Source organism: Barbatula barbatula (genome assembly GCF_947034865.1).
Source record: "Barbatula barbatula genome assembly, chromosome: 16".
NCBI classification, from domain to species: domain Eukaryota; kingdom Metazoa; phylum Chordata; class Actinopteri; order Cypriniformes; family Nemacheilidae; genus Barbatula; species Barbatula barbatula.
This window is the reverse complement of record NC_136779.1, coordinates 17,191,155-17,218,047: the sequence shown is the minus strand read 5'-3', so window position 1 is coordinate 17,218,047 and position 26,893 is coordinate 17,191,155. Positions and strand designations below refer to the sequence as shown.

Here is a 26,893-nt window from a genome sequence, read left to right as displayed (position 1 = left end):
TTGTATAATATTGTTAATTCTCTAAATGTATGCATGTTTCTTGTTTAAAGAAAGACACACCACATGTTACTTTGAACAGTTTATTTCATAACAGTTAGAAATTCACCAAACATGCAGTACTTAATTTGAGGACTCTCAACTTGACAAACCCACACACTGAGTGAAGCATCCATTTTAAGGGCTACATGAACGGCATTTGATCTTGATTGACATAGACAAGTTTGTTTTTGTAATATGAAGGACAAGGGAAAACTCTTTATTACCTCAACATTGTATTACATTACGTGCAATTATTACATTTTAATAAGTATATAAAGTTGTTACACATTCCATATTGCTGATATACAATAAAACTGCCATATCACATTTCGTACTTATTTTCTTTCAGGCATGGGCTCAAACTAGCGCAGCCAAAGATGGCAAGATGAATGAAGACCCCTCTGTTTGGAAGAGAAATTTCCGAAGTGCTCTTCGTGCCAAAGGCTTTACGATGATATTGGACAACAAGAATGATGCTGCTAATCCCCATAAAGTATATATATTTCCAACTGAATCAAATTCTGCAGGTAGGAAACATCATACTTGTTATTGAGGTCATTAGTAAAATTGTGGATATCAAATAATCAGCATAAATCTGAAAAATAAACATTTATAAATGTAATAATGCTCTGTCTTTATACCTTAAGGCTCTGAGAGGTCTCAAGATACTAATGTGAGTATCTGTTTCATCCCTTATTAAGTTGTATATATTATGTAGGGATTGATTCATGTTGCAATCACAAAATAAAATAAAATGTTATAAGTTGACTAGTATAAATACACTTGTTATTTTACTCAAACTGTATTTTGAATAATTGATTATTGGTTTGATTACATTAGTGGAATGTGTAGTTTCAATATGCATTTTTGTGCATTGCATCAGTACTTCTTTCATAATGTGCCTGATTTGCTTTTATCCATTGTCTATTGGACACTGTTAAACAACCTTTGGTATCAAATTTTCATGTTTAGGCCTCACAAGAACTGTATTTTGGGGATGAAGAAGTCTTCACCAGTAAGACAGCTTTTTTATGTTTATTTTTTGCATATTTTCTTTGGGTTACAGTAAGTACCGGGGCTGCATTCCACTCCAGATTTGTATACCCTTAGTCTCGTTGACTTGGATGTGCATCATTGCTTACATTGCATGAGTGACCCCTACTGGTGGAACTCATATAAAGGTTTAAATGAAACGCACTAAGCCCTTGATAACGTGGTATTCACTATTAAGCTGAATTTTTAAATAGACGCCTATACACTTATGAATATGTTTTATTCTATATTAGAGGTGTAACGGTACAAGTATTCGTACTGAACCGTCATGCACTGTAACAGGAAAAATTCCAAATGAAGTTATCATTCCTATACCCTACTCCCTTCGAAGGGCAGAGCTCTTGGAGTTTAGACTTTGGAGTAACCAGGGCATTTGCGTGCCATTATGTAGACGTTTGGAATGAATTTGGTAAAGGAAGCGCCATAATTTCCTCATTATCTTCAGCTGTCATGTTCCTGTGAAAACAAAGCATTGTGTCTTTCAGCACATATTGCTGTTTTAATGGCATAACCTAAGCATAAAACCTAACTGTTTGCAAATGAACAGTACATTTTATATTTGTATAAAATGTATACGTTTTTAAAATATGCTATAACATATATAAACACTTATTGTCATGATTCCGCCATCATGTCATGTTTATTCTTGGTCTTGCAGCGGAGTCATGGCATAGCCTTAGGTTTAGTGTGAGAAAGACATGGCTTTGTTTTGATTCTGACTTGTCATGTGCTTTCTCGTGTCTCGTCAGTGTTTCCCGCCCTTTAGTCTCGTTAGCCTTCCCATTAGTGTTTCATTACCTTCACCTGCCACTTAGTAATTATCCTGTGTTTGTTCCCCTATTTAATGCCCTCTTGTCTATTGTCTTGTGCTCGTTCGTTGTACTTCTTACCCTGTAATAGAAGCCTTGTCTGTTGCCCAAGTAGTCTTGTCCTGAAAGCTACCTTTAAGTTTATTCTAGTCTTGTGAGTGTTTCTTTCGGTCTTAGTGTTTTATAGTTAAGTCCTCCTTCAGTTCCTGCATGTTCTTTTACCCCATTGTGGGCTTTTGTTTTGTGTTTTGTATTTATTAAAGTCTTGTTAACCCCTTCATCATCCGTGTCTGCCTGCACTTGGGTTCTTCCACCACGTTCCTCATCCACGTTCACGATAGAACGAACGAGCCCGAAGAGAACCCAGCAGGCAAGATGGAGGCAAGGCGAGCAACCCAGGCTCATTGCCTACTCCGTCTACGCCAGGGCCACTCAGATGTGTTGGAGTTTGCGGACCGCTGTTTTGAGGTGGCAGGGGAGATGGTCCACAGTGAGCAGGAACAGATGGTCCTGTTCAATGGCGGCCTCAACCAACCTCTAGCAGGGTGGGAGATGCAAATGCTGAGACCGCTGGGCTTCACTGACCTTATCAGGTATGCCATGAATTGGCCGGAGCCCAGTGTCTCAGCTCAACCCAGTCTTTCCCCCCCGCTGGCCGCCATCCCCGAGGGCCGTACCCTGCAAATCGGGGTTGTGGGCCTCTCCTCACCCTCTGCAACCTCCACCTCGTCCACCGCACCACCTCCTACAGTCTCCCCACCCGCAGTCAGCCTTGGTGGCAAGAGGGGTAGGCGAGAGTCCTGGGGGTCCTCGTCAGAGGCCTCCAACCCGGAGACAGCCACGCCCTTCACCTCCTTCCTCCACCCGACCACCAGACGGGTGGCTCGGCTGAAGAAGAAGAGGCAACGGAGGGTGGTCCCGGCAAGTCCGGTGGTCCTGCCAAGTCCGGTGGTCCCGCCGGCGCCCAGTCAAGTGGCTGGTCCTGCCTTCCAGCCGGCGTCAAGCCATGTTCCTCAGCCGGCGTCAAGTCCTGTTCCTCAGCCGGCCTTCCAGCCGGCGTCAAGTCCTGTTACTCAGCCGGCCTTCCAGCCGGCGTCAAGTCCTGTTACTCAGCCGGCCTTCCAGCCGGTGTCAAGTCCTGTTCCTCAGCCGGCCTTCCAGCCGGCGTCAAGTCCTGTTCCTCAGCCGGCCTTCCAGCCGGCGTCAAGCCATGTTCCTCAGCCGGCCTTCCAGCCGGCGTCAAGCCATGTTCCTCAGCCTGGGACTCCTAGAGCCCCTGGGACTTCGCGCTCTCGAGCGCCGCCCCCCAGGGTGTCCCCTAAGTCCCCTGGGACTCCGCGCTTCCGAGCGCCAGGGACAAAGACTGTTCCCCCCTTATCCCAACCCCTTTGGACTTCCTCTCATGGACTCTTTTGTTCCCCCCATGAACTCTGTTGTTCCCCCTCCTCCCCTCCCTTGTTTGTTATTTTTGTCACCCCAACCCCTTTGTAATTTATGCTTGTCTGCCCTTAATCTTGTTTACCATGTTTTGCTTTGTCTTGTCGTTGTCCCAGTCTGCCCTGTCTTGTCAGTCTACCCCTTGATGAACACCTGGTGGTGTTCATTTAAGGGGGGGCTTATGTCATGATTCCGCCATCATGTCATGTTTATTCTTGGTCTTGCAGCGGAGTCATGGCATAGCCTTAGGTTTAGTGTGAGAAAGACATGGCTTTGTTTTGATTCTGACTTGTCATGTGCTTTCTCGTGTCTCGTCAGTGTTTCCCGCCCTTTTGTCTCGTTAGCCTTCCCATTAGTGTTTCATTACCTTCACCTGCCCCTTAGTAATTATCCTGTGTTTGTTCCCCTATTTAATGCCCTCTTGTCTATTGTCTTGTGCTCGTTCGTTGTACTTCTTACCCTGTAATAGAAGCCTTGTCTGTTGCCCAAGTAGTCTTGTCCTGAAAGCTACCTTTAAGTTTATTCTAGTCTTGTGAGTGTTTGTTTCGGTCTTAGTGTTTTATAGTTAAGTCCTCCTTCAGTTCCTGCATGTTCTTTTACCCCATTGTGGGCTTTTGTTTTGTGTTTTGTATTTATTAAAGTCTTGTTAACCCCTTCATCATCCGTGTCTGCCTGCACTTGGGTTCTTCCACCACGTTCCTCATCCACGTTCACGACACTAATATATATATACAATTTTCTGCTGACGGACACAATGCTTCGTTGTCACAGGAACATGCCAGCGGAAGATAATGAGGAAATTACGGTTCTTTGCCAAGTGCATTCCAAACATTTACATAATGGCACGTAAATGCCCTGTTCACAATAAAAAAGTCTAAACTCCTAGAGCTCTGCCCTTCGGAGGGAATGGGGCATAGGAATGATGACTATATTTGGAATGTTGCCCATGAAGCTTCGGTAGGGATACACGTACCGTTACACCCCAATTATATATTTATATAAATTGTTGCCGAAAACCTTAAAAATCCTACACTAGCAAAACCTATATAGTAAATGGTAAACTTTGACTGTAAAAAATTATATACCATACACTACAGCGTAATCTGTTGTGATGTTACACTCAAATTGAAATCTGGAATATACAGTAGAGCTGGTTAAAGTGTACATATATAGTAGACTCGCTTCCTTGGTCAAAATCTAGGGAACAAGGGTCTGTTTATATCAATTTCCGTTGTCCACTTCCTAAAAAAAACACCTGGGAGTGGTTACCTTGACATTGCATCAGTAGCTGACGCTCTGGGGAATTTATTATATTCATGACATTTGAATATAATCATTGTTCCAAGGTTACTAGAGCGGGCAGGACGCAGTCCAAGGTTACCAGAGCGGGCAGGGCGCAATCCATACCCAGACCTGACATGATGCGACTCTACAAAACTTCAGCCGCTATTAGATTATTAATGATAATCTTAAATCTAACTTTTTTGTCAGGCCTGGTTTGCAAAACCTTATCCTTTTTCTCCTCCAATTAAGTTTTGGGTTCCTCGCCACTGTTTGCATATTGTTTTGCACTGTTTGCCTGGCCGTGGGGGGCTGCTAGAATTTTATAGTCTTATTTAATTAACACTGCATATAGGAATTTATAGTGTGTCTGATATTTGACCTGTGTTGACTTGCATAACCTTTTATGTTTTGCTTATAGTCAATGTTTTCTTGTACAGCTGCTATCCCTTTAACCTAAGGCAGATAATATGATTATTTACACACAGTACTTTACATACTTTTAATACTTGGTTTGATCAAACTAACACAAATCTGGTGCATTTTATAGTTAGATAAAGAAATTACAAAAATGTAAAGGTATACAGCACAACACAAGGAGTCTTGTTTAAGTAAGCTATTAAAATGATAGCATTATGACTATTGTTTGGCGAGTTTATAATGTAATAAATGTCTATTTTTACAATTTGTTAATAAATGAATAATGTTACATTATATTCAATTATTACATTATGTGCAGTTATTACAGGATAATGTGTTACAGTTTTTCTATCTCCTGCGTCTACTCTTTATGCATAATAGCTCTCCCATCCCATGATTTGGACAGCTGTTTTCTTGACCTTAACATCAAGGATAGTTCCACACAAGGTACTGTTAATTCTCATCTTGCTCTGTCTTCTCTTATTCTTTTGAATATGTTTTCAAATCTTATTATTTAATCCAGTGTACTCCAAAATGTTGTATGTCTTTGGTCAGCTTTAAAGTTTATCCCAAAATGCCTGAAAAGAACATTCAACCAAAAATAAATACATCTCAAATGAATTAAAAACATATTTGTTTACCCTTCTGTCGTTCAAAACACAAAAACGATTCGCGGATTATGAATGTTATTTAAAATACCTTATTTTGTGTTCTGCAGAAGAAAGTCATTCAGGTTTGGATTGGCATGAGGGTAAATAATAAAAATAAAAAATAATGTGAAACTATCCCTTTAAGTTTAAGTTTTTTTTGTTGTTGTTTTTAGGTTTTGTTGGACTGGTTGAAGAAGAACTGTACCAAGAAATCAGTCCTTGTGCTACACCACACTTTACTAAAGGGAGTTCTACTGAAATGGTGCATTCAGTAGAGGAATCTTACAGAACTTCAGCTGGAGGTGCTATTGGTGAAATAGAGCAGACAGAAATGGGGGGATTTTCAGCAGCTGAAAGAACATATAAAAAGGCACAATACTACCCAGATGGGGAACATTTGGGTAATCCGGCTGCTATTTATGATGCGACTTGTACATTAGGTAGGTTACACTGATTTCTGGTGTTTGATTCTGGTGTTTATTGCATTTTTATTTTGTCACTAATTTCCTTTACAGAAACCTTTTTTCAGATTAAGGTTTATTACAAAGGAAAGATGGTGTTAGATCATTTGTTGGAGAATGATGTTGGTTTCCAACTGGTGTATCAGGGAAGCATGTTAGTTTTTTTTTTAAACTTAATTTACTAATCTTAAAACTTCTGCCAAGGATCATGTTTTATATAGATAAATGTTGTACCCTTGTAGGGACTCCAGTGCAATGGAGAGTGGTGTGCCAGTGGTGAATCTACCTAGTCCAGATAATATTCCTGATCAGATGCAGGCAATGCTTACAAAGGAAATCCTGGAGAATCTTGGGGGTTTGGAGCTGCGTAGATCAGACGGAGTGGTTTTGGGCCATCGTTGGGGAAAATGCAAGGTCTTCTGGGGTATTTGCAAACATGAAAAGAGCCAAAGAGCCAGAGAACTCTCTAAGAACAAACCTGAAGTCATATACTTATTTAAGGACTATATATCAGGTGAATTAACATAACATAATCACAATCATAAATAGTACAATTGTGCATTACCAATTTAATTTGATTCAAGCAGGTTTGCAAATGTTTTTTTTGTGAATGTTGGGGCTATTATTGAAGATTGGCGAACTGGAAAATGTGCTGCATGACTGATTATGTCATTCTATTAGGTTTGATGGAGTTTATAAAAGAAAACAGTGGACCATCACCATCTTACACCCTGTACTTCATTTTGGGAGAAAAATGGCCAGACCCTAAAATGAAACCATGGGAGAAGAAACTCATCATGATAGAGGTTAGAGTAAAGCATTGCCTTTTGATCAGAATATATTGGTATCCAAAAAGTAATATATGAACTTGCCTTTTCTAAAAAGACATGATTTGTGTTTGTGTAGTTTATATGAAATATTTTCGATATGTTTAATTGTGATTGACCACAATTATGATATATTCTACTGTTATTGTTCTAAACATATATATTATCTCAGAAAATACACAATATCTGCAACCCACTTAAAAATGCGAAGAGTCATAGAAAAGCTTCTAGTGTTCTTTATGTCTGTCATGCAGATTGCAAGACAGAATTAAATTGTACTTCTTCTGTCAATTAAATTTGGGTAGGCTACCTGCTTTTCACTTTCAGATGAGTAGACTAATTAAAGGGCTATTCTGCCAAAAATAAAAAGTAAAAGTCTTATGAATTACCCTCAGGTTGTCCGATAACCCTAAAACCTCCATTCATCTTCAGAACACAAAATAAAATATTTTGATGAGGTCAAGGAGTTTTCTGACTAGCAAACCACGCAAACCATATTCAAAGCGCACAAAGTTATTAAAGACATTGTTAAAATAGTACATGTGGTTCAGCCTGAACTGTTTTAAGCAACTAGGATACTTTTTGTGGGCAAAAAAATCTAAGACATTATTTAACAATTTCCTGACTTCTGCATCAATCTCCAACGCCTGTCTGGAAGACCAAGAGACGCATGGATGTGGTGCTGACGTAGAATGGCGGCTCTTGCATTTGTTTAATTCATATCCGTCATGCACACTGACTCCTACGTCAGCTCGACAGTGCATATGTTGTGAACGTTGGCAGACTTGGTGGACATGGCTAAAACTAATATTATGGTTTATTTTAGATGTAATGCAATGTGTTTACATGAATTAAGGTTAAAAAACCCAGAATTATACTTTTTACTAAGCTCATCAATCTGAAAAGCGAGGTGTGCTATGATTGACCAGTTAACCATTGCTTATTGATTGATCAAATACTGAAAGCGTGTGATGGAAATATAACGCCTCATACCAAATTCAGAACATCAGGTTCCAAAGCAATTGTACTGACTGGTGATAAAATGTCATCTGTACCTCCTTAAAAAAAACATTGTTACAAACTATAAAACTATAGCTGTTTATTTATACTCTTTATTTGGCATTTTTCTTATTTACAACACAACATACAGAAACAAAGAACAAGGGGCACTATAAATTATATAATAACAAAATAAAGTGTTAAAATTGTTCCGCTTCCTTATATGCAAACCATTTTGTCCAGCACTTATTATAGATGTGTCCTTTGATAGGTAGAAAGTATGTCATCTTCTCCATTGAGTGTATCTCCTCCACTATTTCTTTCCATTGATCAGTCCGAGGTGGGTCAATCTTTAACCAAGACCGAGTGATAGGCTTTTTACATGCAATCATTAGAATTTTAAACAGATAAATGTCGTCTTTTTGGACCACCTTATCAATTATTAGACCCAACAAGAAAATCTTAGGATCTTTAGGAATGACATAACCCATTATCCTCCCAGTAATTAAAATGATACTGTCCCAGAATTGTTCTAACTTTGGGCACATCCAAAATATATGAGAGTGATTGGCGTTCCACTGCCCACACTGCCGCCAGCATTGCTGTTGTTCACCCCTTTGGTTACTAATAATATGAGGTGTAATGAAAAATCTGACCAGACTCTTCCACCCAAATTCCCTCCACCTTTTAGAACTAGTAGACGTCTGTTGTGTCACGCACATTAAAAGCCAATCACCCTCTGACACTTCCACACGCAGCTCTTTTTCCCATTTTGACTTAATATACAAGGTATTGTTTCCATTTTGTTTCTGCAGTGCTTTATATAATTTAGAGACAGTTTTACTTGGCGGGGACTTATAAGCATTAACAAAAACTTTAACAATGTCACTGCCTTCAGGAGAAATGCATTTTCTTATTTCACTGTTATAGAAATGTCTCAATTGAAAATATTTGAATAGATCTCTGTTCTCTAGTTTATATTGTCTCTTGAGTTGTTCGAATGGCCTAAAGATGTTGCCGTCTACAAATTGACACAGGGCCATGAGGCCATGATCTTTCCAACTCAAGAATAAAGAGCCTATTTCACCTAGTCGAAAAGTCGGGTTGCATGAGGGCAAATCAAAAGTTTAATATCATTAGCCAATTTATACTTATTTACAACCTCTTTCCAAATTAATAGCGTATCTTCAACTATACAATTCCCATCTTTGTTTGTGATAACTTTACCTCCTAGACGGGTTTGAGGTTGGCTCTGTCCCTGATAATATGACTCCTTCAGATTTGTAAGGGCTAAACCACCATGATCTTTATCAATCTGAAGTGTCCTAAATTTTATTCTTGGTCTAGCCCCTGACCAAATAAATCGTGATATTAGCCGGTCCCAAGCGTTAAAATGTGAGTCGGCAATCCTGCAATGACATGAAAAGATACAAAAATCTGGGAAGCAGATTCATTTTCACTATTTCCAATCTAGCATTGAAGTCAAGTATAAGCATTGCCCAGCGCTTCATGTCTTTTTGTATTGAGTCAATAATTTTCTCAAAATTCAAACTAAATAAATCATCTAGATCTTGGGAGATAAACACACCTAGATACTTTAACTTTTTAGCTTCCCATTTGAGTTTATAATTATGTCGTATGGATTTACTGGGGGAGTAGTTTATGGTCAGGACTTGCGTTTTAGTAATGTTTAGGTGATATTAGACAGCTGACCAAACTCTGTCAGAGTTCTCATAAGTTTAGGGAGGCTGGATTTTGGAGATAGGTGATAATATCATCCGCAAAAAGTCAAATTATATGTTCAGTGATTGCTATAGTAATGCCTATAAGCTCTTTATTTTGCCTAATAGCCTGTGCCAAGGGCTCTATGTATAATGCGAAGAGCGCTGGACTGAGACAACAGCCTTGTCGAGTACCTCTGAACAGCTGAAAGCTATCAGTTAAGTGGCCATTCATTTTAACCCTAGCCCTCTGTCAGGAATGAGAAGCAAGGATTCAATTGCAGGTGAGTAACAAGAGTTTTATTGATAGCTCCAAGGATTGGGTTAGTGGAAGTCCAATAGGAATGCGGATGATCGGCGGTACGAACGCCCAGGCTGACTGCGAGGCCAACTGGGAGACCCAGTATACGGCAGCGCCAGCCGAGATGGGAGTGAACATCCGCCCCGCCACAGGAGGGTCCAGAGAGCGTCGGTGCCGGCAGCAGCGAATTTGCGACCCCGTCTGAAGTCTGCGCAGAGAACGCTCTCCGCAGAGGTCGCGAGTGGAGAGACGAAGTCCGGTAGTGTCAATATCGTTGAACGGAGAACGACCGGTCAGTCGCGGGATAAGCCAGGGGGTGAGGAGAATGCAGCCAGATGAACAGAGAACCCGTGCAGAGCCAATAGCCCGCGGAGATGGGAATCCCCTCGGTGATGGCGAAGCCTGCTGCGGGTGACGCTGAGATGACGGGGAATCTTGAAACAGAGGTGATGTAATAATACTATCTGGAAGAGCAACAGAGATGAAGAGGTAGGGCACAAATGACACGCACACAAACAATCACTCGGCAAGGGTATTCCAAGACGCAAAACTGAGCAGGACAAGACTAGACAAGATTTTATCAAGAGCGAATGCAAGACTGTGACTACCGCAAACTGGGGTACTGAATAACAAAAGTTAACGATCGCACAAGGGAGTGTGCGGTGGCAGAGATTAAATAGTGAGAACTAAATAAACACCAGGTTTAGGCAGTGAGAGCTACTGAGGGTGCTAACGGAAGCAGGCAGGTGTGGCATATCTACACGTAAACAGCGAACACACGGGACTGTCAAAACAAACCCCATGTGCTCCTACATACACACGACAAAACAAAACCTGTGTTAGCTCCGGATCCCAACAGTATCCCCCCCTCCACGTACGCCCCCAGGCGGCCTAGGAGGGGGCTCACCTCGTCTCCGATGGAGGTCCACGATCAACGAGCGATCCAGCACATCCCGGGATGCACCCAGCTCCTCTCCTCTGCGCCATAGCCCTCCCAGTCCACTAGATATTGAAATCCCCTGCCCCGCCGACGCACGTCAAGTAGTCGCTGCACCGAGTAAGAGGGAGCGCCTGCAATGAGACGTGGTGGGGGGGGGGTGGTCGGCTGCTGGCAGGGTTGAGGGGTGAAGAAACAACAGATTTTACCCGGGAGACATGAAAAACCGGGTGAACCCGACCGAGGGAAGGGGGAAGCCTGAGCCTAACAGCCACCGGATTAACCACCTTGGTAATACGGAATGGCCCTATGAACCTGGGTGCCAGTTTACGGGAAGGCGCCCGGTGAGGCAGGTCCTTGGTAGCGAGCCAAACCCGTTGACCACACACATAGGTAGGGGGAGAAGACCGGTGACGATCGGCTGCTGCCTTGGTGCGTCTTGAAGTCCGTGCCAGGACCTCTCTGGCTCTCCGCCAGGTGCGTCGACAGTGCTGGATGAAAGCCAGAGCAGACGGCACCGCAGCGTCAGGTTCCTGTGAGGGAAAAAGAGGAGGGTTATAGCCAAGGGAACACTCATATTGAGACAAACCTGAGGCAGCCGACGGGAGGGAGTTATGGGCATATTCCACCCAAGAGAGTTGTTGGCTCCAGGAACTCGGATGGGATGATGTTAGACAGCGGAGCATTCTCCCGAGATCCTGGTTGGCCCGCTCGCACTGCCCGTTGGTCTGAGGGTGGAACCCGGAGGACAGACTCGCGGAGGCCCCGATCTGTCTACAAAATTCCCTCCAGAACCGTGAGGTGAACTGCGGGCCCCTATCAGAGACCAAATCAACCGGCAGGCCGTGGAGCCGGAAAACATGGTCAATGAGCAGTTGTGCGGTTTCCCGCGAGGAGGGAAGCTTGGGAAGAGGGATGAAATGAACCGCCTTGGAAAAGCGATCCACCACGGTGAGAACAAGTGTTACCGCCAGAGGGGGGAAGCCCAGTAACAAAATCGAGGGCAATATGTGACCGGGGCGAGAGGGAATGGGGAGGGGACGGAGCAGACCAGAGGCAGGGCGGTTGCTGGGTTTGGATTGAGCGCACGTCGGGCAGGCCAACACGAACTGTCTGACATCGGTGGACAATGACGGCCACCAAAAACGCTGACTAACAGATGCCGACGTTCCCCGAATTCCTGGATGGCAAACCAGCTTGGACGAGTGTCCCCACTGAAGGACCGCCGACCGCAGCGCAGCCGGCAAGAACAATCGACCCATCGGACACTCAATTGGCACTTGGACTCCCCGGCCGGCCTGCTCCACCCTCCGCTCGATTCCCCAGGAAACAACCCCGACCACCACTCCTGTGGGAAGGATGGCATCCGTCGAATGGCTGTCCCCCGAGGCCTCGAACAGGCGGGAAAGAGCATCGGGTTTTGTGTTCTTGGACCCAGGCCGGAACGAGAGGGTGAAGTTAAACCGGCCAAAAAAGAGTGCCCAACGGGCCTGACGAGAACTTAACCTCCTGGCCGAACGGATATACTCCAAGTTCTTGTGATCCGTCCAGACCAGGAAGGGCTGCGCTGCACCCTCCAACCAGTGGCGCCACTCGCCCAGCGCTAACTTGACCGCCAGCAGTTCTCTGTTGCCAATGTCGTAGTTACATTCTGCCGGACTGAGCCGATGGGAGAAATAGGCGCAGGGATGAACCTTCCCATCGTGAGCGGAACGCTGAGACAAGACTGCGCCTACTCCGACGTCTGAAGCATCGACCTCGACGATAAACTGACCCTCAGGATCTGGAAGAGACAAGACAGGAGGAGAGATAAAACGGGACTTTAATTTATCAAAGTCCTCCTGAGCCTGCTGATTCCACCTGAAGGGAGTCTTGGTGGAAGTCAACGGGGTAAGAGGTGCAGCCGTCTGACCAAAGTTTCTGATGAAACGCCGGTAAAAATTGGCGAATCCCAGAAAACGCTGCACATCCTTACGAGAGTTGGGTATTGGCCACTTAGCGACAGCCTTTATATTGGCGGGATCAGCCTGTATACCCTTCGTGGATATTATATGGCCAAGGAATGTAACAGACTCGGCATGGAACTCGCACTTCTCCGCTTTGACAAAGAGTCGATTCTCTAGTAGGCGTTGGAGAAGCCGTCTAACATGCTGGGTGTGTACCTAGAAGGAAGGGGAGAAGATTAAAATGTTGTCCAGATACACAAAGACAAACTGATTGATCATGTCACCCAGAACGCTGTTGACCAGGCCCTGAAAGACAGCCGGAGCATTGGTGAGACTGAAGGGAAGCACCAAATACTCGTAGTGTCCCGTGGGTGTGTTAAACGCTGTCTTCCACTCATCTCCTTCTCGCATGCGGACAAGGTGATATAGGCGTTGCGGAGGTCTAATTTAGTGAAGACCTTGGCTCCCTGCAATAATTCAAAGGCAGAAGACATGAGAGGTAGGGGATACCTGTTCTTAACGGTAATGTCATTCAAACCTCGATAATCGATAATTGAGGGCGTAGGGAGCCATCCTTCTTCTGAACGAAGAAGAACCCCGCGCCAGCGGGCGAGGAGGAGCGGCGAATGAGTCCAGACTGAGGAGAATCGCGGATGTACTGGTCCATGGCCTCTCTCTTGGGACCAGACAGGGAGAATAAGCAACCCCTGGGTGGAGAAGTGCCAGGGAGGAGGTCGATGGCGCAGTCGTAGGGACGATGAGGAGGCAGCGAGGTGGCCTGAGACTTGCTGAAGACCGCACCAAGACCATGGTACTCCGCCGGAACAGAGTTTAGGTCGACGGATTCCACCTGAGGAGCACAAGAAATAGAGACAGGAGAGAGGGCAGGACCTAGACAAGACACATGACAAGACGGGCTCCAAGAAAAAATAGTGTTATTAACCCAATCAACGTGAGGACCGTGCTGTATCAACCACGGATGCCCGAGGACAATAGTATTGTTGGGGGAATCGAGTATGTACAGCACAATACTCTCACGATGATTCCCAGAAACAAACAGACTTACGCTAGGAGTGCAGTGAGTGACAGTGAAAAGGGGCGCGCCACCCAGCGAACAGGCTGACATCGGAGCTGAGAGAGGAACCGAGGGGAGGCGCCAATGTTGAGCTGTCTTGCGATCTATGAAATTTCCTTCGGCCCCTGAATGGGCCATGCCGGCGTGGTTGTCTCCCTGATACTCCAGAGTGAATGATAGCTGAGTGTGAGACGCCAGGGGAAGTGGACAGAGAAGTTTGCCCACCAGTATCCTCAGTCCTTCTGGTGGGCATTGGCTTTTAGCGGGCAATTGATGGCAAAATGACCAGGTTTCCCACAGTACAGGCAGAGGCCCTGCACAAGCCGTTGTTGCTTAGGAGGGGAGAAAGACGAAGTCGCCCCAGCTGCATGGGTTCAGCATTATCAGGTGTGGGTGTGATTTGCAGGCTTCATCTGGCGCCAAGAGTTGACTACCTGCCGTCGGCGACGGCGAAGATCCAGGCGAGACTCCACTCGCAGCGCAAGTGATCAGCTCTTCCAATTCTGTGGGCACATCCATGACCGCCAGCTCGTCTGCTATAGCATCGTTGAGACCCTGCAGGAAACGTGCTCGCAGCGCTGCTGTGTTCCATTCGCAAGCAGCACTTAGGGTCTGAAATTGGATTGCATAATCTGTGATCGACGTACTACCTTGCATTAGGCGAGAGAGTTTAGCGGCAGCCTCGTCTCCCTGGACTGACCGGTCGAACAGTCTTTCCATCTCCTTTCGAAACGCCTCGAAAGACGAGCAACATGCTGCTTGGGCATCCCAGACAGCCATCCCCCATTCTCGAGCTTGACCGGTGAGGAGAGTGAGAACGAAGCTCACCTTAGCATCCTCTGAGGTGTAGCGACGAGGCTGGAGGTTGAATACCAGAGCGCATTGCGACAGAAAGGCACGACAAGAACTGGGATCACCGCTATAGACTGGCGGGTTGTTGACGTGGGGCTCAGGTTCTCGCCCAAGCGGCTCTGCCCGAGCTGCTGTGGCGGTCTGTATGACCTGGAGGTGAGCCGAGAGTTCAGCTACCTGGGCATGAAGCGCACCGATCTCCTGTGCCAAGGTGTTGAGACGGGTTGCCTGTTGGCCCAGCATTGCCCCTTGTTGTGAAAGAGCCGTCCGCAACGGATCTGCCTCTGCTGAATCCATAATTTGTGCGATCGTTCTGTCAAGAATGAGAAGCAAGGATTCAATTGCAGGTGAGTAACAAGAGTTTTATTGATAGCTCCAAGGATTGGGTTAGTGGAAGTCCAATAGGAATGCGGATCGCCCAGGCTGACTGCGAGGCCAACTGGGAGACCCAGTATACGGCAGTGCCAGCCGAGATGGGAGTGAACGTCCGCCCCGCCACAGGAGGGTCCAGAAAGCGTCGGCCGCAGTGAATTCGCGACCCCGTCTGAAGTCTGCGCAGAGAACGCTCTCCGCAGAGGTCGCGAGTGGAGAGACGAAGTCCGGTAGTGTCAGTATCGTTGAGCGGAGAACGACCGGTCAGTAGCGGGATAAGCCAGGGGGTGAGGAGAATGCAGCCAGATGAACAGAGAACCCGTGCAGAGTCAATAGCCCGCGGAGATGAGATGACGGGGAATCTTGACACAGAGGTGGTGTAATAATACTATCTGGAAGAGCAACAGAGATGAAGAGGTACGGCACAAATGACACGCACACAAACAATCACTCGGCAAGGGTATTCCTAGACGCAAAACTGAGCAGGACAAGACTAGACAAGATTTTATCAAGAGCGAATGCAAGACTGTGACTACCGTAAACTGGGGTACTGAATAACAAAAGTTAACGATCGCACAAGGGAGTGTGCGGTGGCAGAGATTAAATAGTAGAACTAAATAGAGAACTAAATAAACACCAGGTGCAGGCAGTGAGAGCTCATGAGGGTGCTAACGGAAGCAGGCAGGTGTGGCATATCTAAAACAAACCCCATGTGCTCCTACATACACACGACAAAACAAAACCCGTGTTAGCTCCGGATCCCGACACCCTCGCTGCTTTCGTAGGCGTCTTGCTAGAATTCTCATGGCTTTTGGTCCAGATTCATAAAAAGTCTGTTTTGAAAATCTCTTCGTGTAACATATCATTTATATTATTTTTAATAACTGTTATTTGTTCGGTCAATTCTTGATCATTAGTACTTTCTTGTTGTTTTAGCTCTAGACTCCTAAGTGTCTTTTCCAACTCGTCATATTTTAATCGTTTTATCTTCTTCAAATAGGCAGTTCTTGAAATGAGTCTACCTCTCACTACTGCTTTAACTGTATCCCAAACCAGAAGAGGATTTACCTGACCATTGTTATTATCCTCTACACAATCTATTATTTCCTTCTTAATGTCATTAATTGTGGTTTCCTTGTTAAGAATGCTCATATTTAAGCGCCATAGTGTTGTTTTTGAATGATTAGATAATTGAATAGACAAATAGACAATGTTGTGGTCAGATATATCAGATGTTCCAATTTTGCATTCCTTCACCCTAAACCTGTCAATGGTGTTCATCAAAAAGAAGTCAATCCTGGAGTGGACTTTATGTGAGAGAGAATAATGGGTAAAATCTCTCTCTGTAATGTGAAAATCCCTCCAGACATCAAACATACCCGTCTCTCTAATCAAAATATTAAGATCTTTTGATCTACCAGTTTTTTGTTTCTTGGAGCTGGTTGTATCCATGGTATAATTTAGAATTGTATTCCAATCACCAGCACAAACTAGGATCCCCTCACCTACTGAGATTATTGTATCAAAAAGCAGTTTAAAAAATTTCCTGTCACTTTCGGTGGTACATAAATGTTAGCAAACGTCACCACCACATTATCAATTCGCCCTTTTATAATAATAAATCTGCCTTCTTTATCAACCTTTTCAGAAATTAATTCAAAGTTTAGAGAGTTAGAAATTGGAAAGCCACCCCCCTTTTCCTACTATCTTTACACCAGCTATGAAATGTATTAGAGTACCCTAACGTTTTAAATTTATCATGTTCTTTCTTGGACTTGTGCGTCTCCTGTAGAAAAGCTACTTGTATCCCATCTTTTCTCAATTTAGCTAGTACCCTTTTTCTTTTCACTGGACAAATTCAAAGAAGCAATTTTCAAATCATATGACACTGTTATAATAGCAAAAGCAGTTACAAAATTTAGCAACCCCTAAGAACACACATTGAACAATAAAAAAAATGAACCTTAATGAACTGACTTCCAAACTAAAAGAGGATTCTTCCTCTTCTCATGTAACCCCGTTGGCAGGTGGAGGGTTAAGTCTCTCTGGACGAGAGGGCCCGAAAAAGACAGTAGATGTGTCTGGGTGTAAAAACACGTCCATCTTATTAGTCCAACGTAGACGATGAAGTGTGCCCTCTCCCACGTAGTAGATAATCAAACAGTGGCCTGATAAGCATCAGGTTGTAGCGAGATACCCTGCTCCTTTTTAATCAGAATGTTCCCTCTGGAATTCTTGCAACTTGGCCTTCGCTCTGAGCGCCACGGCGGGCCCGCTGCTGTTCGCCGGCTACCAGCCCAATAGCTACCGAAGACAAGACTCTGTTCTGTTCCCTCCGTCGGCCGTAACCGGCTCCTCCTCTTGAAATGCGCATCTCTTCAGCTCCTTATAGGCTTCCCGAGCACTGGAGTATGTGCGCACGCCAGTCTCCCGGTGGATCCTCATGTTGGTAAACGGCGTTTAGAAACGTATGCCTTTGTCCTTAAGTGCTTTTTTGATGGCGTTATATTCTCTGCGCCTCTTAACAATCTCGGGTGCGTAGTCATGGTCGAAATGTATAAATGCGGTGCCCACCTGTATCTTGCCTTTTTTCCACGCTTCCCTCAAGATCAATTCTTTCATAGAAAACTCCAGAAAATTTACAATTACAGCCCTCTGTGATGCTCCAAGCGGGGGTTTACTTGCAAGGGCCCGATGTGCGCATTGTATTCTAAAGTTAAAATCCTCCAGTAGTTGTAGCTGGCTCTGCAAAAGCTTCTCAATAAACTGTGTCACAGAGACCCCCTCTTGTGCTTCTGGTACCCCAAAGATACGTATGTTGTTTCTTCTGGATCGTGACTCTAAGTCTAACACTTTAATCTGAAGTTTCCTCTGCTGATCGAGGCAGGTGCACAGCGCCTCAGTCGCTTGCTCTGCCTAGCTCTCCACCTGGTTCACACGGGCCTCCGCCTCGTCCATCTGCTGAGATAGGCCTTGTACATCAGTTGCGATATTATCCAGTTTACCGTTAATTTCTTGTCCCATTTGGCCAATGTCCTGTTTAAGCTTTGTATTGTCTCCTTTTAGATCAGATTTTAAATCCTCTATTGCCTTAAGTACCCCAGCTGTGTCCATGCTTATCCCGGGGCTCACCATGATATCGCTAGCTTGGTCCGGTTGGGTATTAGCTTTTGCGGCTGAGGCATTTTTATTCTGAGCTTTGGGCATTTTTATCAATCTATTGTGACCTAGCGTGCTTCTTCTCCCTTTCATATATGAAGAGTTTGTGTGAGAGAGAAACAAGTTTGATTACAGTAGGGAATGGGAACAAAATAAATATTGCATGCTCTTTGGACCTTTTAGATTAACAAGTGTTAAGCCATGTCTCGTGGAGAGTCAAATAATAATAATAATAAACCCGATTTTAAACACGACATTTGTTGCCTCTAGTTGGAACATTATTACTCATTATGATGACTTATGTTGCCTTTTTGCACGTTACGCGCGTGTCTGCATTTGCATATCACACAAAGAAACAACATGCACTACAAAAAAACATGACAAACTCAACTCGCCTTAGTCCATAACAAAGTCTTTTACAACGAAAATATACTTACAGGCTGCAAATCTGAAACGCCAGATTGTCCTTGCGAAGTTGTAATGCACACTGAATATTCGGATTGTACTATTCTGGAACAGTATTGTAAATAAAATGTAACCATTTGTTTTTTACCGAGATGTTCCCTTTCTGTTGGTCTCTCAACGTTATGTCGAGATAGAATGGGGTCCCTATATAAAACGCCACGGCGCTGAGCCACTTCACCACTTCTAGCAGAGCGACACTGACTGGCCTGGGTGAGTCACAATTGAGCATTCCCGCGAATCGTAACCCTCCAGTGGTGTAGTAAGGCATCAGTTCTAGCGAGTCACGACAGGAAGCTCTTACCACGGCTTTCCTATTCTAAAGATGAGATAGCCCCCTGGCACCGTAAGGAACACTGTGAAGCACTAACCCCTCGCCTGAGGGGGGATGCGACGGAGACTACATCTGCCGTAGGGAGATAATAGATGGTATACCTACACGGTCTCACCAGAGGGGAGATCTCATGGGAGTATTAGTGCGGGGCCCCAACCAGGGGGCACAAAAGCGGTGGAATCCAACGAGGGGAGGTCACAGGTTCACCAACAGGGGAACCAAGAGTGATGAAACGATTTAACTGATGGGAAAGGCGCTTTGCAAGAGTACACATGGCCGGCCGCCGGTCTTACTGCAAGACACAGCAGACACCAGCTCTATACGAATTTTGTAGAACCTTGCAATGTCTGCCAGAGAGGCCCCTGAGCCAGTGCCTGGGTGGAGTGAGTGCTCACTGCCAGTGGGCACTGGAGATCTAATCTCTGTTTGGAGACAGCTCTCCCCTTCTGCTGTCCCCCAAAACAGACAAAGAGCTGCTCAGAGCTTTTTACTAAAAACAAGATTTATTTTCTTAGGTCAGTTTGCTCATCAAGAAAATTCTTATTGATTCAAGAATGTTTAGACATTTTTACTGGAAAATAAGAAAAAAAAGACTAAGTAAGAAAGTCATTGTTTGCAGTGTGGGAACTTTGGGCACATAGCCAGGCCGGGGTCCCAGATCCACGTGGGAGTCACCTCAGGATTCAGATCCCCTACCCTCTTGATTGAGGCAAGTGCCACTAGGAGAACCGTCTTTATCGTGAGATGAGGTAGAGCGGGGCCTCGGTCAGGGAGTACCATAGCGGGCAATGGGAGGTGTCCAGGGAGGCGAACAGGTCCACCCGTGCCTGCCCGAACTGCTCCCAAATAAGATGGACATAGTGGGGGTGGAGTCACCACTCTCTGTAGAGCATGATCTGCCGAGAGAGTGATTGGCTGTCTGGTTGAGGTTGGGATATGAGTAGGGGTTTCACCAGCTGCTGACTCAAGAGGAGGAGGCTTGCGACATCTGCTCTGAGCGAATGCCACACTGGAGGTTGATGTACACCACAGCAGCCATGCAGCACAAGCTTACTCTGAATGAGGGGAAGGAACCTTTTCAGAGCAAGCCAAGCGGCCAGCAACTCTAGGCAATTGATATGCCAGTGCAGGCGGGGCCCCATCCAATGACCGCACCATGCATGAATGTTGCACACAGCACCCCAGCCAAGCTTCAGACCGAAGAAAGGACACTAGGGTGCAACGAAAGTCCGGCAGTTTCAGTGGCACCGCTGATTGCCACCTGAAGAGGGTCAGGCAGCGCAGCATTGACTGGGCGCGCTCGTGGGAAAGGCGCGCGAGCATGGTGACAGAGTTTAGTTACATACCGAGTTAAGAGAGGCTCTGCACAGGGGAGAGCTTGCTCTTGTACCAGTTGACCCGCAGTTTCAGTCGGTCGAGGTGCCGGAACACGAGTTCCCTGTGCATACACAACAGATCTCACGAGTGCGCCAAGATGACGAATCAATCCCGATGTCGGACGTCTGGATGTGCTTCTGTGTTAACATTCTGAACGAGAGCCTGTGAAGGGCCTTTTTCAGAGTGTGCAAGTCCAGCTTGGGGCACAGTCCCCAACCTGTCTTGGGGACGATGAAATAGGGGCTGTAAAGACATCTGGTCATGTCAGGGCATGGACGGCCACTGCAGCGGGTTAGAAGAAGAACACAGCCAACCGTGACCGCAACACCTTGATCGACATATGCTCACAGTGCATACATTCTGTATCAACGAATGCTACTTCAGCATGCTGTCCCAGCATGTAATGCAGGTATTGTGTCCTTCAGGTTATAGGATGAGGCGGCTGCAAGACATGTCTGGCGACATGTGCACACTGTAGGAAATTTCCGGGAAATATGCTCTTTTAGACTCCTCTGGCCACTACAGAAACAACCAGGGGAAGTCGCACACAAGAGGCAGAGGCAGCTGCTCTGCGTCGTAGAACTCCAGTAGGATCAGAGAGATATTTATAGCTCATCAGTTACTGCCTTGCATGTTCCAAAGAACAAAAGGTGAGTGAATGGGCAAGCCATCTTCCTATTATACTTTTGGTCTCTGCCTGGAGAGGAGACAAAAAAGGTATCTTGTTTAATAAAAATTAAATTCTACATAAAACATCATATCAGATATTTAAGCTATTTAATAGTAATTTAAATTTAGAAACGTTTAAGGTGTGTTCAGGTATTCTTAGCTATACTTGTCAAATGGTTTGAAGTCAGGAATACATTTATAATTCATCATTATAACAATGAGTATTAACTTATATTTTAACTTATTAAAAATATATTTTAAATATCCACATCAGGCCATATGTGTTTATGCAGGTGTCCATTTACAGTATGCCTGTCCAATTAGATTTTAAATTGAAATGTCAACGGTTGTGTAAACGGTTTCACCATTGGACTTCTATCACAAAAATGGCCAAAATAGTCGAATATCACTAGTTTATGATGCTAATTAAAGATGTAATATAAACTAAACTACTATTTGGAACTATTTTGATCTATTAAATTAAATATTTTTGGAGAAAGGGGTGCCTTATCCACAAATTAAGAATTAATGCACTAAAAGTCCAAGATAAATTATGATAAATAAGATAATTGCTTTCCTCAATTAACATTAGTTTAAATATTTATTTTTAATGCATATTTCTATTGCGTTCATTTAAATAATTCATAATACTATATATACAGTTTTGTTCAAAATAATAACAGTGTGTTTAAAAATAGTGAGCTAAGCTCAATTGCCATTTTCGCTATTCTTTCATCCATTCGAATGGTAGTTTTACGTTTTCTTCCACATCTTTCTGGTTTTGGTTGCCATTTTAAAGCATTTGATATACTTTTAGCGGAGCAGCCTATCATTTTCTGCACTTCTTTATATGCTTTTCTCTCCCTAATAAATGATTTAATCAAAGTACGCTGTTCTTCATATCTGGAACGACCATTTTACTCCGATTTTCAGATAGAAATGTACAGTACAACATTCGCTGGCTTCATCCTTAAATAAGGACCACTTGTTTGAAACCAGTTTTTCTCTAATTGAACTCCACACTGCTATTATTTTGAGCACGTACATTTCAAAGAATGATTCAATAACACACAATTAGCAGCATGCATGTAATGACTGTTGGGTCTGTTGGTTTTCTTTACTCTATGTACGTGTAGTAAAGAAATATAATTTCTACCAAAAACAGTGACTGCTCTGGTTAGTTTGTTGGACTGCCTTTATTTTTAACATAACTGTACATACAGGACCACAAGAGTTACATGAAAAGTAATAATGCATTTAATTGTTTAATAACAAATTCTAAAAAATAAATGCATAAACAGAGAGGTGAGGATCCAAATGCAGTTTTAATCCAAATGGGCAGTGGCGATCCATCACTCTGCTTCAGTGGAAGCAGTAATGCGAAGCTCGGTAAAACATGTATTTTGACAGGACTCTTTGACGTAATGTCAAAATACATGTTGTGTCACATGAACCTATGTATGTGCATCGCACATCTTGTCAAAATACGTGCCTGCTGCAGACATTCGAAAGGGTTTATGAATAAAGAGACACTCATGTTCACAAGATACTCACAAGATCATTGCATAACACTTACAGTAACTCTCATTACACATGAGACTAAGCGAGTATCTAGCAAACTTGTGATCTCTTTTATCATAAACCATTTTCGATGCATCTGCAGCAGGCACATATTTTGACATGATGTGCAATGCACAGAGGTTCACATGACGCACCAAACACATATTTTGAATTCCTGCTTCCCCTGAAGAGGAGGCACCGATCACCACTTCAAATGGGTAATCCAGTCAAAACTAAACAGGCAGATGTCATACACAAATAAGCAGTCCAGATAAAAGAGAACCAAGGCAAAACTAGAAAACCAGGACAAGAACCAAACAACATGACTACACAACAAATGACTGAAAACAGGATTTATGGGACCTCACCACAAGATAATCAGGGTGATTTGTCCTCTTCCGACAATCCTGCGTAAAGCCATACAAACAACATAAAGTCCAGGCCTGGTCCTCTCTCGTCGTACCCTCCTGTCGCTCTCTCGTCGTACCCTCCTGTCGCTTGTCCTTTTATGCTTCCGGAACTCCTCCATGAGAGATGCGAGACCGGTGTAACGCACAACTGACTCTCATTATCACTCGCATCATCGGGCTCGGCCGTTCTCTCACGGCCCTCGTCCCGCCATGCTCGTTACAGGTGCCTTTTGGGAAGAAAGAGGGGGTTGTGACACAGCAACAAATTCCTGTAATTTTTCTGTTACTGTTTGGGGAAACCCAGAGGACAAAATAATCAATCCTGATGTGTGGGGGAAGCCCTGAGGACTAGCGCTGAAGAAATCTGTTTATTGTCATGTGGAATGAAACGATATCCAATCAGAAAGCCAGCTGACAGAAGCACATCTGATGTAGTCATTACTTCAACCAAACCTTTTTCTTTTTTCTGTCAATTTTCTGTCAAAAGCATTCCATACACTATTGAATTTACGAATCATTTAAATAAATAAACATCAGGCTATGTGCAAGTGACTGTAGTGGTAGGAGTCCGAGTGTGCTGAAGCTTTAAGGTAGAACAGAAAAAATAGGTCCAGGGGAGCTAGTGGAGCCAGTAAAGTCTTTCAGGTGATAATGTCAGCAGCAATTTTTTACAAAACCATATTAATATTCTTTTTTTATTACTGTGAAGACATAAAAACAACAATATTTGAAAGTTTCAATAAAATTATATCTCATGCTGTGCCACCTTAAATGCTATAGATGACGCTGCTTGAGCAATTTCTCAATGATAAAACGATTTATGTGACACATTTGTTTGTATTGAATACATACTGTATATAAAAAATACTGTGAAATAATAATAAATCGTATTCTGAAATTTGAAAAATTTAACGATTAAATCTTTAAAAAAAATTGTCCTCATGTTTGTGATCTCTCACAGTTTGAAACTCTTATTTAAAGTCTAATTTCGACGCCCTGACATTAAATAGACAGAGTACAACCAGATAGGGACAGGTGTAATTGATGGAACGATAATCCAAAGGGTTATGGGTAATAGTAATATAATGGCACCCCGACACTGTGAAGAGTGCCCTCTAGAGGAGCATTAAAAATAATTAATAAAGAAATATTAATCCATCAATATATTTTCAAATAAAAAAATGGGATGTAACAAAACAACATAAACTACATAATTTTTAAAGTGCATTAATGACTAAATAAATAGTGGAATTTCTAAATGTATTTGAAAATGCAATTTAAAAATAAATAACTGTATTTACAAATTAAACTACGAATACAGGTTTTAATCAGTCATTAAAAAGATAATTCATTTTACAATTTGCAGTTCGATTTCTCTGCTGCCTTTTCCAATTTTCTATTCGGTTAGCTTAGTCATTTAGCTTTTCCTTGTAGCCTCTCAATTTAGCATTTCCCTTACATTGGTTGAACAATGCAAATAAGCTAAGCAGAGAAAGATGTAACAAGCTCTTAATGCAACATCCATCACACTACACGTGGAAGCAGAAGTGCTATAATCGTTTTGGCGCTGAATCTATTTTTGCTGGTGCCCCCAGAAAAGTTTTCAAAAGTTATTAGCAAAAAGCATTTTTTATATCTCTGGACCAGTAGGTGATGCTGCGCTGAAACTATGTTCAGGTCATGACTCCAATGACCTGTACAAAGTTTTGTGTTAATACACAAAGGTTTGGCTATATATAGCGTTCTCATCATCACATTCGTTAAGAGACAAAAAATATTTTGTTTCTAGGATGTACGGTTCAATAGTTACAGGCAAAAACGTATGTGGAAGTTTGGACTGTTGGGGGTGCTATGGAGTTTGGGTTAGAGATTCCATATTTGGAAACAGTTCAGACTGTCCTCTGTGTGTGTGCCAAATTTCACAACTTTCCCATGTACGTTTCTATGGGCTGCGGAAGAATAGTAATAATAATAATAATAATTGGTACACTAAAAGAAGCAATAGGTCTCTAAGCCACTTTTTGGCTTGACCCCTAATAATAAGAACATTGACGAAAGCAATAGGTGTCTACGCCACTTCGTGGCTTGATCTTTAATAAGCACATTTCGTTAGTCCCCCACCTGTTCTTTTGAGGAATATTTATCTAACCAAATCACTCTCCCTCTTGATCAGGTTGTTCTGACTTCTCTGGAGGCTTTGAAGACGATGGCTGTTGCCAGTGGGGCTTCCTCCCTGCAGTCAATGGAGCTCCAAGTCTCTTTGGAGCAAATGATGGAGTTGTGTTAGAAGGCTCAATTTAGTAATGGTAACAACTGGGCCTCTTGAATCGAAACTATTTTCTTAAACTGTTAATACAACTATACTAAGGTATTATTTATAATCATGCATACTGTTTGTTGCTTAAATGACTTGATTTTATTTCTGTGTACACTCTGAAAAAGAATGTGTAAATTATTAACCCACCGTTTGCGTTATGCAATTTAAATTCACCATGCAATCAAACAGGAAAAGTGTTTCAACAGTGCTGCAGTGATTATTATAAATTATTTATCCGTGCACACCAATTTTTATTAATTCTTTAATCAAAAACATTAAGCTCCTCTCCCCTCTGAACAACAACTCTTAACCACATGATGTCAGCAACAAAAAAGAGGTATGACTATACTGACTGTACAATGGCCAGGCATTTTAAGCCCTCCCCTGCAGGCCCAACTTACAACAAACCAATCAAAAAGGGAAGGGCAAAATAAAGCCCGCCCCTAAATTTATTCTAATCTCAGAAGCCATTTCACTCGAATACAGGCACGATATGGAAAATAAGTAAATAACTTCTTCCGTTTCATGGTGACTTTTTCACATTTTATGTTGATTTCATAAACATTTTTTTATTTTTATGTTCCAACAACCAAAACAAGGCACTGCATTTTGTGTTACTTTTAACTGAACATGTGTTGTCCACATACCAGATAATACCACCAGGCCATCCCATTGTAATGTAGTGATGTACATGAAGGCTGTTACATAAAACAAGATTACTAAATAAACCAGGCAATTTTGGTTAGTTAGTTAGAGCTGTATCCCTGTGGATTACTTGCTTGTTATCCGGGTGTGTGGAATAAACCGTTTGTGTGTGTACCTACCCTCTGTCTCCCGGGGTCATGTTGTAACACATGCCATATTTAATGTATTTTTGCGTTTTAAATAACATTGTTACAAGATCCTTTGACTTTTTTGTTCCATTGTTGCAAAGCAGCTTTAGAGTAAAAAACAATTTAGCCCTTAACAGAGACATAAGAAAAAGTAAACAAATAGATTTTAGCACAAAAGCAGTGGAAATGTATGACTGTATATGTACATGCCTCTGAAGGTCTCAAATCTCTAACATGAGTAATAATGTTGAAGATCTTGACTTTAACATTGAAAATTTGAACGCCACCTTCTCGGAAATGCTAGACATAGTTGCTCCTCTGCGCTTAAAGAAGATTAAAAATGACAGCCCGACACCGTGGAATAATGAACACACTCAGGCTCTAAAGAAAGCAACACGAAAAATTGAGTGCAACTTTAAGAAAACTAAATTAGAGGAATTTCGTACAGCATGGAAGGATAGTATCAGAAAATACAGGAAAGCCTTTTATCACTGATAGAAGAAAACCAGCATAACCCTAGGTTTTTATTTGATACAGTGGCTAAATTAACCAAAAATAAATCGAGCGACTTCTGATTCTGTATACCAGCATA

At 43.2% G+C, this 26,893-nt stretch overlaps 1 protein-coding gene across 1 annotated transcript; it reads left to right on the top strand.

Moving 5' to 3' along the window:
* Positions 1–354: 354 nt before the first annotated feature.
* On the top strand, positions 355–26,292 carry irf3 (interferon regulatory factor 3). Its single transcript, XM_079476769.1, has 9 exons — positions 355–566; positions 687–712; positions 1,012–1,054; positions 5,421–5,486; positions 5,863–6,129; positions 6,205–6,304; positions 6,393–6,664; positions 6,832–6,956; positions 25,325–26,292. Exons 1-9 carry the CDS (start codon positions 425–427, stop codon positions 25,436–25,438), a joined length of 1,155 nt encoding a protein of 384 aa, XP_079332895.1. The 5' UTR covers positions 355–424; the 3' UTR covers positions 25,439–26,292.
* Positions 26,293–26,893: the final 601 nt, after the last annotated feature.

Coding starts and splice junctions, on each gene's coding strand:
- irf3 (XM_079476769.1), top strand. CDS start 425: ATGAATGAAGACCCCTCTGTTTGGAAGAGAAATTTCCGAAGTGCTCTT. Junction 713..1,011: donor AGAGGTCTCAAGATACTAAT/GTGAGTATCTGT, acceptor TTTCATGTTTAG/GCCTCACAAGAACTGTATTT. Junction 6,305..6,392: donor CTGGTGTATCAGGGAAGCAT/GTTAGTTTTTTT, acceptor GTACCCTTGTAG/GGACTCCAGTGCAATGGAGA.